This window comes from Macaca fascicularis, chromosome 14 (genome assembly GCF_037993035.2).
Source record: "Macaca fascicularis isolate 582-1 chromosome 14, T2T-MFA8v1.1".
Lineage (NCBI taxonomy): Eukaryota > Metazoa > Chordata > Mammalia > Primates > Cercopithecidae > Macaca > Macaca fascicularis.
In genome coordinates this window covers 117,110,005-117,124,808 of record NC_088388.1, presented here as the reverse complement: position 1 = coordinate 117,124,808, position 14,804 = coordinate 117,110,005, and the positions used below count along the sequence as shown (strand labels likewise).

Here is a 14,804-nt window from a genome sequence, read left to right as displayed (position 1 = left end):
ATCCAGACTATGGGGTAAATGTTATTGTTCCCATTTTACATATGAGATAACTGAGGCACAGAGAGTTAAATAACTGACCAAGGTCACATGGCTAGTAAGCAGCTGAGCTTGGATCTGGATCTAGGCAGGTTGGACTCTAGCTCCTATACGTCATGCCTCCTAGAATAGAGTAGTTAAAAAAAAAAAAAAAGTGGCTATTTCTTTTCTCAGGAAATTAATTAACTTCCTAAGAATAAAAAATTGGTCATGGTAACCAATTTTAACAAGAGATAACTGGAACAATAATAACAAGAGATGCTGTGTTCATCAATAAACACAATATAATGTAAATTCTCACCACTATTTAGAGATGGTGTGCATGGTTAACAGGGAGGTAGATAAATTCATTTATCAAGGTCCCTTTATCCTCCTGAGAGGTTCCTCAAAGTTATCTTCAAAAATGCCCATCTCTCTAGCCGTGCACAATCTACCTAGCTTCCCTTGAGAATAAGTGAAGTGTTAAACCACTTCAGAGTCTCTTCTTTGGGCTGGTTAATAAGGGCATGATGCCTCTCCTCTATAATTACCAGAGGAGCCTGAGGCTTATTGGAGAGGTGCATATCAGCTGTAATGAGGTGGGGCAGGAGAGCGTTCCCTCCCATGATTTTTCTAAACTCATAGAGGCTCAGTATCAGGCCCAGACCTGTTTTGGAATATCTCTAGGAAACTTGAGGCAAGAAGGAGGGCCACAGGGAACACAACGATTCTTTTGGGCTAAGAGCCCACCTCTCATCTATGACTCTCGACAGCCTAGCCTCCCTCTCTCATCTTTGAAAAGCTCTCTAAACCAGGGAAGTTTTGAAAAAGGATGCTGGAGATTGGAGTTGTTGATTGGGGAAGGCTGGGAGTCCGAGTCTTCGGAAAACAGACGTTAGGTCTACACTTTCATTCTGGCTCATAAGCCAGGAGCCCAAACAAAAGCCAGGAGAGTAAGTGGTGGTTGGTGTCCCAAGACTTTCCTTCTCGTTTTTAATGGTTCTGGGAAATACCAAAGTAATTCTATTTCTAGAGATGCTCTTCTTGGGTCACATATTAGCCATCCCCAATGGTTATATTTGTCAGGATCAAGTCCACACTCCTTAGGATGGTGGATGAGGGCACTGTCCAGGTGGACCTAGCCTCTCACCTGGCCTACCACTCCTCCCTGTGCTCTAGGTTTGAGGAATTGCATGCTAGTCCCTGTGGGTACCACATTCCCACTCATTTGTTCCAATAGGAAGGCCTTTGTTTCTCCTCTTTCCAGAATTCCTATTCATCCTTTAAGGATTGAATTTGAAAATCAAGAATGTGGTAATTATTTGTTTACTTAACCTGCCTATCTTATATGATTCCCTCCCAGGTAGAAATATTCTATGTATGTCTGAATTTTTTCTACTAAAAACATATGAACAGAAACTTTTGAGTAAACGAATGCTTTATTTGATCACTCTAAGAGCTAAATTATTTGTTTTCCTTGCTTCACAGAATGCTAATTTCATCTTAGCTGAAAAAAAGATTTTCGCCTAAGATGTTGAGAAAGATAACTTTTACAAATATTGATACAGGCCCACTGTCCCTTCAGTCTCCTGCGCCCCCAGTGAGTCTCCTGCTGGCTAAGGTCTAGATGCTTACTAGAAATCATTTTCTGGGAAATGTGTAGAGGGATGGGACAGATGAGATTCTTTCAAAAACTGTTGGTGTGTCACAATTTTAAATGACAATCAGGATCTTTCTCTGGAAAAGTTTAGAAAGAAAATGGTGTCTCTGAAAACGTTTCTTTTTAATTTCCAGAACTCTTCCTTTCCTTCCATTTGCCTAGACACAAACATAACTTAGGCCTTATGTAGCTGCCTTCAGTTTTGGTCTAAGTCTGGCTGACTGACGTCCAGAAAACTGTGAGGGGCAAACATCCTTTTTCTTTAGCATTTTCTCTTCTTAACCTTCTACCCTTGGCCTCTTCCTTGCCCAGTGAGGTGAAATGGTTGACCGTGAAGCCACTCCTGCTAACTGGAAGCAACTGGGCGTTGCCAGGCACTAAGCCAGGAACTTGAACTCAGCAGAGAAGTGGGATCTGGATAACTCCTGCCCCTCAGAGCAAGGCTGGCAGCCAGCTCATGGGCATTTGGCTACCTGGGGGAGGGATTTCTGCTCCTGACAACAGGCAGTTTGTTCAGCTCTTCCTGCCCTGATTCTTCTCCTGTTGCTTTTCACTGCCTCCCTGAGCTGTTTGGTAACTCTACCTCTCACAAGTTTTTGCAGTTTGCTGTAGACTTCAAAATCCTGGCTCTACCTCTCCTTCCTCTGTAGCTGTATTTCCCTGCAAAGTTGGAAGCCAACCAAGATCAAGTTTCTGTAACTCTTTTTCTTTCAGGGTCCTGGAGCTGAACTCTTCTGACCTACATACCCAAAAGGCTGTATCTTATCCTTCCTCACCACCATTTGAAAGTTCCCACAGCAGACTGATTTTAGGTCCCTTTCTGACCTAGAAGCTGACAAAGGCGCCAAACAGTTTTCAGAAACTCTCCCCATGCTAACAGATTTTCACTAGCACACAGCTGGTCTGCATTTGGGGCAGCCTCTGTTTTCTGAGTTCCAACACAATGGATTTTTGTGGTTGTCTACCTGTTTTTGCTCCATGCCCATGACATCTTTCTCCTGTTGCTGTTTTCTGCACTTCTGTATTCTCCTCTCTTTTGGTAGAATTTTCTCCTTTCTTCCCTCTTTATGATGTTTTATTTTTTTCTACTCACCCTGCCGCATTCTCTTGTTCCTGCCACCCTTTTTTGCTCTGGTTTCAACTAGAAGATTTTATGAGTGACTGAAGAGTTTCTAGACTGCTAATCCAGGGATAAGGGCAATCTATCTCTTTTCAGGGTTAGATTCCCAGTCCAGCCTACTTCTTAACTGAATGTGTAAGCTTCATCCCCCTCCTACCCATGTTTCTGTGCCGCTTCATTAATCTGTAACGATGACCCACCCTCTTTCCAGACAAGGAGACATCTTTTCTTGTTTAGATTACTCAGCTCTTTAGACTTCTCAGTCATTTAGCTATTCTAAAAATGGCCGATGAAATCCGAGGCACAACAAAGTTATTATGAAAACCTTTTCCTTGAGAGCCCCGTGTCTGATTGCTCATATTAGCTGATATTTGGTGGAAAGAGCACTAGATTTTTAAGAAGAGTTCTGGTTTTGCCACATGGTAGCTGTGCAACCTTGGACAAATCATTTACCTTCCTCGGGTTCTTAGCGTCCTCACTGGTCAAATGGGAATGCTTCATGGGGCGTTGCGGAGATGAAACAATCAGCAGGAGAGCACTTTGTAGATTGCACTGGGATGGTAGGGTGAACGAGCAGGGATGGTGTCCTGATTTGTCTTTAAATTCTTCAAAGGTAAAGGATTGTTAAACGTGGAGATTTGATTTGGTTTGTTTCTGCCAGGTCTCCTGGAAAGCTACAAACTAGAAGAAGTGCAGAAATCCTTGTGGTAACAAGGGTATCAGCTTTTTGTCCACAGAGAGTCTTAAGGAATTCTGACTCCCGTTTTGAAATTGTATCGAATCCAATCCCAGGGCAATGTGGCCCTGGGGTGGTGCTTCGAGAAGTGGAATCACTGCAGGACAGTTTCAACATTCACTTCCCAGGCAAGCCTAAAGCCTGTTTTAAAAGGGCGTGTAGGGGCCAAACCCATAACAGTCTGGGATATTTCAGACTGGCACCACCTCCTCTGGCTGTTTCCGAGGCCATCTAGAGGCCAGAGCCCAGTCAGATTAAATGAAAGTAAAGAGAGGGCTGCGGGAGTTTGGGACCTTTGTGCAGATGTGCTCATGCTCGTTAGAGTAGAGGGCGGGAGAGAGGAAAGGAAGGAGGGCATTGGGAGCCGAGGCCCCTCCTTTCATTTCAGAAAAGTGCACAGGCAGAGCGGGCTGAGTCACAGGCACAGGTGAGGAACTCAACTCAAACTCCTCTCTTTGGGAAAACGCGGTGCTTGCTCCTCCCGGAGTGGCCTTGGCAGGGTGTTGGAGCCCTCGGTCTGCCCGGTCTGGTCTCAGGGGCCAAGGCTGGGTTTCCCTCATGTATGGCAAGAGCGCTACTCGTGCGGTGCTTCTTCTCCTTGGCATACAGCTCACAGGTAAGAGCCGGCGGGCTTCTCTCAGCGTTTCCTCCTTCACTGCTCACTCTATAAAGTTAGCTAATTGTCTTAGAAGTTGCAAGACTTTTGTTTGGGAGTCTGAGCCACAGATACAGTTTGTTTTACTTTGGATTTTACTGAAACCAAAGTTGGTGGACTGTTTTTGGAGAATTGCTCTCGGACAAACAGGTTTAGGTGTGTTCAGCTGCCAGTGAATCAGGCACAGAGAGGGCTTTCTAATCTCAGGTTACATGCCATTTTTGTGTGTGTGGCTGTTCTCAACCTCCCACTGCTGGCGGGACTTGGCATTTGGATTTCTGTGTGTGGGTCTTGTCTGTGACTCTCAGCAACATCAGGAAAGTGGAGATTGTTAGAGAGAGACCTACTGTGGTTTTGAAAGTGCCCCAACACACATATTCTAAATGTAAATATCAAGGTAAAAAAAAATGCCATGTGGTATAAAGGTTCCAGGGGTGCAGGCAAACATAAGCTGTCTGGAGTTGATTCATTCGGTTTCTGCAATAGACTAGTAACCGTACGAAATCCACATAAGGACCCGTCTGGAAAACTTACCTGCTAGGAGACCACTTTACATACAATACATAATACTTAACCTTAATACATAATGTAATGTCTAATCAATGTTATGATTCGTTTTTATTTTTTGTTTACGCTTTCAATTCTATTTGCGGATGTTTGTAGTTTGTTATAACAGTTTTGAAGTCAGTACCACGAGGCGAGGCTATCATGCTGTGCAGAAAGCAAGAGCACTATGAAGGCTTGCTGTGTGGTAGTTTAGTTGTCACATGGAATGGGAGGGTCCAGATTGCATACGGGTAGGAGTATGTAGATTCTGGGTGAAGTAAGTTTGGGAGCTGGGGCATCTCAGTTTCACTTCGCTTTAAGTCCTACTCAGATATTTATTTTGGAAGTGTCAGCAGAAGTTCTCACAATACTACATCCCCTGTTAACCCTTCTTTTTCTTCTTTTTCATTGCAGCTCTTTGGCCTATAGCAGCTGTGGAAATTTATACCTCCCGGGTGCTGGAGGCTGTTAATGGGACAGATGCTCGGTTAAAATGCACTTTCTCCAGCTTTGCCCCTGTGGGTGATGCTCTAACAGTGACCTGGAATTTTCGTCCTCTAGATGGGGGACCTGAGCAGTTTGTAAGTAGATTATTGTCATTTTCCAGGGTACTCTTGGTTAGGGAAATAATAAGCCAGTCCATTTCTCCTTTCCCTTCCAGTATTTTTCTTAGCAGCAAGCACAAGGTTAAGCTGGGAAACAATTCCTGGGACAGAGACTGAGAGGCCGTTGAAGGGGAAAGCAAGTGACGGAGCTGCAGACAGGACAGTTGGGTTTGCTGGTGTTTCAGTTCTGCTCCCACCATCTTGGTCTCCTTGCCTGGGTGCTGAGTAAGAAGACCTTTTGCCATTTCCCCTCTCTAGGTATTCTACTACCACATAGACCCCTTCCAACCCATGAGTGGGCGGTTTAAGGACCGGGTGTCTTGGGACGGGAACCCTGAGCGGTATGATGCCTCCATCTTTCTCTGGAAACTGCAGTTCGACGACAATGGGACATACACCTGCCAGGTGAAGAACCCACCTGATGTTGATGGGGTGATAGGGGAGATCCGGCTCAGCGTCGTGCACACTGGTAGGTTATTCAGGGAACAGTGGTTTTGGAAAGGATGAGAGCTTGTAGAAAAGAAAGGGGCAATCATCGTTAAGGCTGAGAGAGAGGGACAATCTTTTTTGATGGATAGAGAGAGGGACTAGCCCTTCAGAACTGGGAGCCTCAGAGGGAGACTGAAGAGTTCTGGGGTAAAAAGAGAAAGGCTTTGTTTGGCCCTGGAAAGAAACAGAAAGTAAAGCAAAGGAACTCAGAGAATCCGTTACAAAAATGGCATTGAGATTGTGAAAGGGAGAGGGAGAAATTCTTTGATAAAAGGCTTACAACAGGTCTGTTCACTCGCTCATTTATTCGAGACACTTACTGAGTACCTACTCCAATGCTAGGCACTGTCAAAAGTGCATGACATACACTATCTCATTGAACCCCCACACCACTCTAGGAGGCAGGTACTAATAATGGTAGCTAACACTTACTGAGTACTTCCCAAATGTCAGGGGCTTTACGTGACACATTTTATTTAATCTTTACATATCTCATCAGTTTATTGTGCATTTAATGCCTCCCATCTTGCCAACGAGGAAACGAGGCTCACAGAGGTTAAGTCACTTGCCCTGAGTCATGTAGCTGATAAATGGAGTAACTTAGGACTCAAACCCAATCAACTCTGAATCTAAAACTGTGTTCTAAACTGGTGCATTGTATTGTCTGTATCCCTATAAAGGACAATCTGGAAAACCATGCCAAGCAACAAAGAGCAAAGTACACGAAACTTACAAGTTGTAGATCTGGGTTTGAGTCATTGCTACCATTTACCAGCTATCAATAAGTCTTATTTTCCTCATCTGTAAAGTGAGAATAACACAGTGAGGATCATGATGAGGATAAAATGAGATAATAAATGTGAATATGTCCCAACCTCTGAATTGTACTTAATAGCTACCATACACTGAGTGTTTATTTTGTACAGGCACAGCATGGAACAACTTACATGAATTATTTTATTTTTTATTAAGAACTCAACAGATGAATATTGTTATCTCTACGAGGAAACTGAGGCTCAAAGAAGTGAATTACTTCAAATCACACAGCTAGGTACTTCAACCTAGTGTTCTCTGGTGTGTGCTCTTAACCAACACTACTCCAAACATATAAGCCTGAGAAGTGGTATGATTTCCTTTCGTTCATAGTCCAGTTTGAAACCATTTCTCAACGCCCCACCAATAGAGGACTGTGTGACCTTGCAGAAGTCATTTGAGTATTGAAAGAAATAATGTAATGGTTTGGAGCTTCAGTTTCTTCACCTGCAAAATGAACAGGTTAAACAAACAAAAAATCAGTGGTTCTTAAACATATGTGGGTAATTATTCTTTGAGAATCAAATGAAAGCTATGGCCCTGCTTCCCATAAAACAATGGAGACATACACAATGAGACATGGATTCTGTGGGCTTGCAGACTACCTTCCATCCTTCTTCCCCACCCTCCTTCACGGAGTCAAGGCTGGGAATCCTGGGCTAGACATTCTCTAATGTCCTTTCTGGCTCTGAGGGCTTATGGAAGTATAATCAGCAATCAAGCTAAAGGACAAGAGAACCAGGGTTCACAGACTCTAGTGTGGCTTAGGGGACCTTCCCTCTGGTTTCCCTTTTCCATCATTTATCCACTAGACTGTAGCTTCTGATTAACTTTCCTATCGTCTCAGTGGCATGAGCTTCTTGAAGGTGATGTCTTTTTTGGCTCTGCATTTCTATCACAGTGCCAGGAACGTAGCAGGCCCTCAATAAATCTGAATAAATGACTGACTGAGTGAAAGTGGTAAGAAGTCAGGGAGAAATGAGTTGGGCACTAGGTTTGATGAAGTTAGCAAAAACCTTACCCCACCCTAGGTAGTTCAACCCACCCAGTGGTTTTCAAAGCTGCATCAGAATCACCTGGAGGACATGTTAAAACAGATTGCTTAGCCCCACCCCTAGTGTTTCTAATTCAGCAGGTCTGGGGTGGGGCCTAAGATTCCCATGTTCTCAAGTGATATTGTTGCTGTTACTTCGAAGACCACACTTTGAGAGCCACTAAAGTATGTGTGTGGTTTTCCTATTGCTAGTAGGATTTACAAGGTAATATAGTATTTTATGCATAAAGATAGGAGAAAGGAAGATTCCATCTATTGATTAAACGCATCCCTATTATGTCATTAGATTTCACTGTAGTCCTCTTCTTTTTAGAATCCTAACTTAATCTTTTTCTCCTTACAGTACGCTTCTCTGAGATCCACTTCCTGGCTCTGGCCATTGGCTCTGCCTGTGCACTGATGATCATAATAGTAATTGTAGTAGTCCTCTTCCAGCATTACCGGAAAAAGCGACGGGCTGAAAGAGCTCATAAAGTGGTGGAGATAAAATCGTAAGGCTGGGCAGTTCTGGGAAAGTTCTAACACTCTAATGGGGACTCTTGGTATTTTGCAATGGGCTAAACAGTTGCTGAACAGATGTTTTTCCCTTTAAGTAAATCCTACATAAAAGAATTCACATTTGCAGGACAGATAAATTAGGTATGAACTAGTAACTTTACAAAAGCTTTCTCAATTTTACAAAATATTTCCTTATATGATTTCTTTACTATGGCGGGGGGGGGGTTGATTTTATAAAAATCTGGTATGTAAAGCTTTTCTTAAAAATCCCTTATGTTTAAAGTGAAGCATACATTTGTAAAACCCACTGGGCTAGTCAGCAGGGCCACTATGAGTCAGTGCCTAGGAAAGTCTGTTGTGCTGATAGCAGGTGTTCATTAAACGTATTTTAAAATTGAGATAAAATTTACCTACCATAAAATTCACTCTTTTCATGTTCACGAAGTTGTGCAGCAATCATCACTAATTGCAGAACCTTTTTAAGCTTCCTCCCCTAAAGAAACCACATATCCCTAGCTATCACTCCCTATTATCCCCTCCCACCAGCCCCTGACAACTACTCATCTACTTTCTGTCTCTATGGATTTACTTATTCTGGACATTTCATTTAAATAGAATCATACAATATGTGGCCTTTTATGCCCAGCTTCTTTCACTTAGCATAATGCTTTCAAGGCTCATCCTTGTTGTAGTATGTATTAGTATTTTTTTCCGTTTTATGACTGCATAATATTCCATTGTATGAATATATTGTTTGTCCATTCAATTGATGGGCATTTAGGTTTTCTCTACTTGTTGGCTATTGTGACTAACACTGCTATAAACATTCATTTACAAGCTTTTGTGTAGATCATATGTTTTTAATTCTCCTAAAAGTGGAATTGTTGGGTCATATGGTAACTCTGTCTAGTTTTTGGAGGAATTGCCAGACTGTCTCTAAACAGCTGGACTATTTTGCATTCCTATCAGCAATATATGAGGGTTCTGATTTCTCCACATGCTCCTCAACACTCATTATTGTCTTTTTTTTATCATAACCATGTATTAGGCCGTTCTTGCGTTGCTACAAAACAAACAAACAAACAAACCTAAGACTGGGTAATTTATAAAGAGAAGATTTAATTGGCTCACGGTTCTGTAGGATGTAGAAGCATGGTGCCAACGTTGGTTGGCTCCCGGGGAGGCCTCAGGGAGCTTTTACCGATGGCGGAAGGCACAATGGGAGCAGGCATTTCACATGGTGAGAGCAGGAGAAAGTGAGAGAGTTGGGGGAGGTGCCACATAGTTTTATAGGACCAGGTTTTGTGAGAACTCACTCACTATTAAAGTGAGTGTCCTTTGAAGTGAAGTATAGTGTCCTTTGAAGAACAAAAATTAAATTTTGTGAAGTCCAATTTATCTATTTTTTCTCTTTTGCTGCTAATGCTTTTGAGTCTCATCTAAAAAATCATTGCCTAATCCCCAAGACCATGAAGATCTATGGCTATGTTTTCTTCTAAGAGTTTTATAGTCTTAATTTTTACATTTAGATCTTTTGAGTTTTATTTTGAGTTCGCTTTTGTATATTGCTGAGACAGAAGTGCAAATTCACTTTTTTGCATGTGGATATCTAGTTGTTCCAGCAACATTTATTTCATTTCCTTAATAAGTAATTACTGAAATAAACAGACCTAATTTTTTTTTTTTTTTTTTTTTGAGTCAGAGTTTCGCTCTGGTTGCCCAGGCTGGAGTGCAATGGCATGATTTTGGCTCACTGCAACCTCCGCCTCCTGCATTCAAGCGATTCTCTTGCCTCAGCCTCCCAAGTAGCTGGGATTACAGGCATGCACCACCACGCCCAGCTACTTTTGTATTTTTAGTAGAGATGGGGTTTCACCATGTTCGTCAGGCTGGTCTTGAACTCCTGATCTCAAATGATCTGCCTGCCTCGGCCTTCCAAAGTGTTGGGATTACAGGCATGAGCCACCATGCCTGACCAAACAGAACTGATTTTAAGAAGCCTAAACAAACTCAACTCTGAGGTTCTAGTTTGAATAGAATCAATAAAGATGACTTAGGTCAACACAAAACTTTTTTTTTTTTTTGAATAACAAATATAAATTAGAGGTGGGATACTCATGGTAAAATAAGGTGTCTGCTTTAAAACTCTGGAGTTCCCGAATCAGAATCCAAACTGTATCCTTTACATTCTGAAAAGTCTCTAAGTTCAGAGGTGTGGCCATTATTAATTAGATGGCACCAGTTTAGCTCTGTGTAAACTTCAATTGACTCCCAAGTGCATGTAATTCTTCCAAAAATATGTGGGGAAAATACTTTACTTGAAGCTTCTGTGGGATTTGCCTACTTGCTTCTTGTCTTGTTCACCTGACATTCGGTTTCCGCTTCTTTGTTACAGAAAAGAAGAGGAAAGGCTCAACCAAGAGAAAAAGGTCTCTGTTTATTTAGAAGACACAGACTAACATTTTTAGATGGTAAGGTTCACAAATAGGTTGATTTCTTTCCTCAGCTTTCTGACGTGTCCAGCCCATCTCTAATGAGGACTCCCAGATCACTTTATGGCTGTTAGGTGTCTCCCATATGAAATTAGAGGAGCTGGGTCAGGGAGACAAAAGTCTTCTATTAGTCTTATGGATAGCTCCTCCTTCGAGTGTATTTTGTGCAAAAGATTAAGAAGCTGGACTCTACTGCCATTAAAGCTGAGAGAATTCTAAGGTTATTTGTGGCTTTGGGGTTATATTTATTACTACTACTACCAATAAATATTCAACAAGTAAATAAATCTTTTTTAAATCAAAAGATTAGTATCTGCTTATTCTGTTTTTTTTTTTTATTGTAAACCAATTATGGTATTAAGAGAGTGACTCAATAGATGTATCTGGCAGTTTTTACGGGAGAGCTTTTGTACTATTTGGAATTGATTTCAACTCTTCTCATTTAGTTATTGGCACTAATAACTACATGAAATGAATCCAGTTTTAGTGGTGTATAATTTTATTTTTCCAGTTTTCAGGTTCATCGGACTTAAAAAGTAGGATAATTTCTTTTTCTTTTCTTTGTTTTTGAGACAGGGTCTCAATCTGTTGCCCAGGCTGGAGTGTAGTGGTGCGATCTCAGGTCACTGCAACTTCCCCCTCCCAGGCTCAAGTGATCCTCCCACCTTAGCTTCCAAAGTAGCTGGGACCATGGGTGCGGGCCACTACACCCAGCTAGTTTTTGTACTTTTTGTAGAGATGGGGTTTCGCTATGTTGCCTAGGCTGGTCTCACTTGAGCTCAAGCGATCCACCTGCCTCAGCCTCCCAAAGTGTTGGGATTACAGGCGTGAGCCACTGCACCCGGCCAATTTATTTTTCATATGCTCAGAATTTCTCCCATTCTCTGAAATAGGTCCACACATTTAATTTCTAGATGTTACAAATCCAGACATGCAAACAAATTTTACACTCATAAGAAAGTTCTTGATATTAATGACTTTATCCTGTAAAACTCTGGCTCTCTTACATGGGAGAAAATTTTTATAGACCATTATTAGTTGCAAAGAGGGTCACATTTTTGTAGGCTAAAGCTCCAGTGAAAGACCTCAAAGACTTATAAAATAAAATATGGAGAAAAATGATCGTATTGTAAAATCAGAAAACCAAAATTAACATCAGGGAGTTTTTACCAACCAACGGTTATTGTCTTTTTAAAATTAAGGGGATTATCTAACAAGTTGGGGTCATGGAAAATAAATATGGGAGATGTTTTAGATCAAAAGAAACTTAAGAGATGAACACAATCAAAGCACAATGTGTGATCCCCAACTGAATGAATAATAGCGTGAACAAACTTGTTGTAAAAAAAAAAAAGCTTAGAGGGACAATTGGGAAAGTCTTGAATATGAAAATGTTAAATATATGGATAATATTAGGGAATTATTTTTAATTTGTATTAAGTATAGTGATGGTATTGTAGTTATACAGAAAATGTACCTATTTTGAAAAATGCTTACTGGAGTATTTAGGCGTAAATGTCAGCAATTTGCTTTAAAAGCACAGGAAAAAAGCAAATAAAACAAAAAAGGCTTCAGAATTAGGTGATGGGGCAGATGAGGTAAGAAAAGAATGAATTAATGAATTTAAGGGATGGGTAAATTCCACACACTCTCTTCTCTACTTTTCTGTATGTCAGATTTTGTTTGTAATGAGAGTGAGAAGTGGGGAGAATATGGAATGTATGTGTGTGAGCAAGTTGTGGGTCATCCAAGTGTCCATGCAAGGTACTTAGAGGCTATGATTTAAGGATACTAACTCTGAAAATTATGTAATAAGGATTAGGAAACTTCTTTTAAAAATTAAATTGGGGGAGAATATGAATATTTTCCCTCAGAATATTTTCTTTCTAATAACATATATGTAATTCATAATGCCAAGTATTCCTATTGCACTCTTCTCAAATATGTTATCCATTTAAACTTTTGTTTTGTGTTTTAGGAAGCTGATGATTTCCAAGAACAAGAACCCTAGTATTTGTTGAAGTTAATGGAAACTTTTCTTTGGCTTTTCCAGTTGTGACCTGTTTTCCAACCAGTTCTACCGCATATACAAGCAACATCCCTCTGGAGCCAGCACAGTGCTCTTCCATATCACCAGTCATACACAGCCTCATTATTAAGGTCTTATTTAATTTCAGAGTGTAAATGTTTTCAAGTGCTCATTAGGTTTTATAAACAAGAAGCTACATTTTTGCCCTTAAGACACTACTTACAGTGTTATGACTTGTATACACATATATTGGTATCAAAGGGGATAAAAGCCAATTTGTCTATTATATTTCCTTTCATTTATTTCTTTTAGCAGCACTTCTGCTACTACAGTTAATGTGTTTACTCTCTTTCCTTCCCATATTCTCAATTAAAAGGTGAGCAAAGCCTCCTCGGTGTTTTTGACTAACAGTAAATCGTAAATTCAAACTGTTAAATGACATTTTGATTTTTATGTCTCTCCTTAACTAGGAGACACATCTTGTTTTAATGAATTTCTTTCAATATTCCAGGTGATAGATTTTTGTTGTTGTTTTGTTAATTAATCCAAGATTTACAAAAGCACAACGCTAAATCACACAGTAACTACAAAAGGTTGCATAGATATGAAAAGACTGGTAGATGCCATTGCAGGATGAATCACCTGTCACTTTTCTTCTGTGCTGGGAAAAATAATCAACAATGTGGGTCTTTCATGAGCAGTGACAGACTGTTTAGCTTACTATGTTGCCCCCCAGTTCAATGATCTATAATAACAGAGCAAAGCCTATGCTCATTTGCAGACTGGAATCATTAAGCAGTTTAATAAAAATACCATGAAACAGTATATTACAAGTTTGAAAATTCAGGGCTGGTGAAAAAAATCAACTCTAAATGATGATAATTTTGTACAGTTTTATATAAAACTCTGAGAACTGGAAGAAATTGTTAACTTTTTAAAAAAAATTCTAATTCACTTGTTTATTTTGGGGGAGGAAGGCTTTGATATGGAGCACAGAAATACCAAAACTACTTTAAATGGAAAAAAAAAATTTTATTCTTTCTTTCCCCTATACTGGTAGATAAAGCAAACTTTATAAGTGGGCTATTGAAAGAAAAGTGCCTTTTAAAAGTGTTTAGTTTCCCAGTGTCTTTTCCAAGCCTCAGATACAGAAGTATTTGTTCAAAGGGTAGAAAACATCTAAAAGTTTAGGCTCAAGATCAATGTTTACAGACTGATATTTTCAGTTTTTAATTGACTGGGCTGCAGATGTTATTTCTTTTAACAAACTGGAATTTTCAAACATTATCTGTATTTAAATGTATGGACCTTGATATTTTTCCAATACTATTTTTAAAAAAATTGTTTGATCTACATATGAACCTCAATTCTGAAATTCATTACATATCTGTTTCATTCTGCCTTTTATACTGTCTAAAAAAGCAAAGTTTTAAAGTGCAATTTTAAAACTGTAAATTACATCTGAAGGCTATATATCCTTTAATCACATTTTATATTTTTTCTTCACAATTCTAACCTTTGAAAATATTATAACTGGATATTTCTTCAAACAGATGTCCTAGATGATGGTCCATAAGAATAATGAAGAAGTAGTTAAAAATGTATGGACAGTTTTTTCAGCAAAATTTGCAGCTTATGTCTTGGCTAAATAGTCAAGGGGTAATATGGGCCTATTGTTTAGTGTCTCCTTCCTAAAGAGCACTTTTGTATTGTAATTTATTTTTTATTATGCCTTAAACACTATGTAAATAAACCTTTAGTAATAAAGAATTATCAATTATATAATTTGTGTATATACATATCTAAAAGTTCTACACTGCAGGGAAAACAGATGGATATATATTTTATCTTTACTGAAAAGTTTTCTTAGTAGAGACAACCTGCAAGTCAATAATGGATACATTAGTTTCTACTGGGTAAACAGAAGTATACGGATTTCCACAGAATTTTCACATTGCTTTGGATAGCTGGGAATTGGGCATAACAACACTACTTAGTTTGAGCGTTCTTTCAAAGAAAAGTATCAAAGATTATATTTAGTACTTTGCATTACATTTTTAATAGGGAAAACTACTGGCTTTCAAGTCTAGTA

The 14,804-nt window shown here is 39.8% G+C and overlaps 2 protein-coding genes across 5 annotated transcripts in view; one reads left to right on the top strand and one right to left on the bottom strand.

The window, feature by feature from the left end:
- CD3E (CD3 epsilon subunit of T-cell receptor complex) overlaps positions 1-14,804 on the bottom strand; it is a 62,373-nt gene that overhangs the window by 46,661 nt on the left and 908 nt on the right. The gene's annotated exons all lie outside the window — the stretch shown is intronic.
- On the top strand, positions 3,946-14,494 carry MPZL2 (myelin protein zero like 2). Of its 4 annotated transcripts, none has more exons than XR_012423743.1 (6): positions 3,946-4,147; positions 5,147-5,313; positions 5,596-5,742; positions 8,037-8,184; positions 10,587-10,662; positions 12,662-14,494. XR_012423743.1 is itself a non-coding variant. In XM_005579789.5 (6 exons), the coding sequence occupies exons 1-5, from the start codon at positions 4,090-4,092 to the stop codon at positions 10,648-10,650; spliced, it is 648 nt and encodes a 215-aa protein (XP_005579846.2). In that variant the 5' UTR covers positions 3,946-4,089; the 3' UTR covers positions 10,651-10,662; positions 12,737-14,494. The 4 variants fall into 4 exon arrangements, 2 of the variants coding, with proteins under 2 accessions (XP_005579846.2, XP_005579845.2); XR_012423744.1 differs by having other exon boundaries at positions 12,737-13,537; XM_005579789.5 differs by having other exon boundaries at positions 5,596-5,806; positions 12,737-14,494.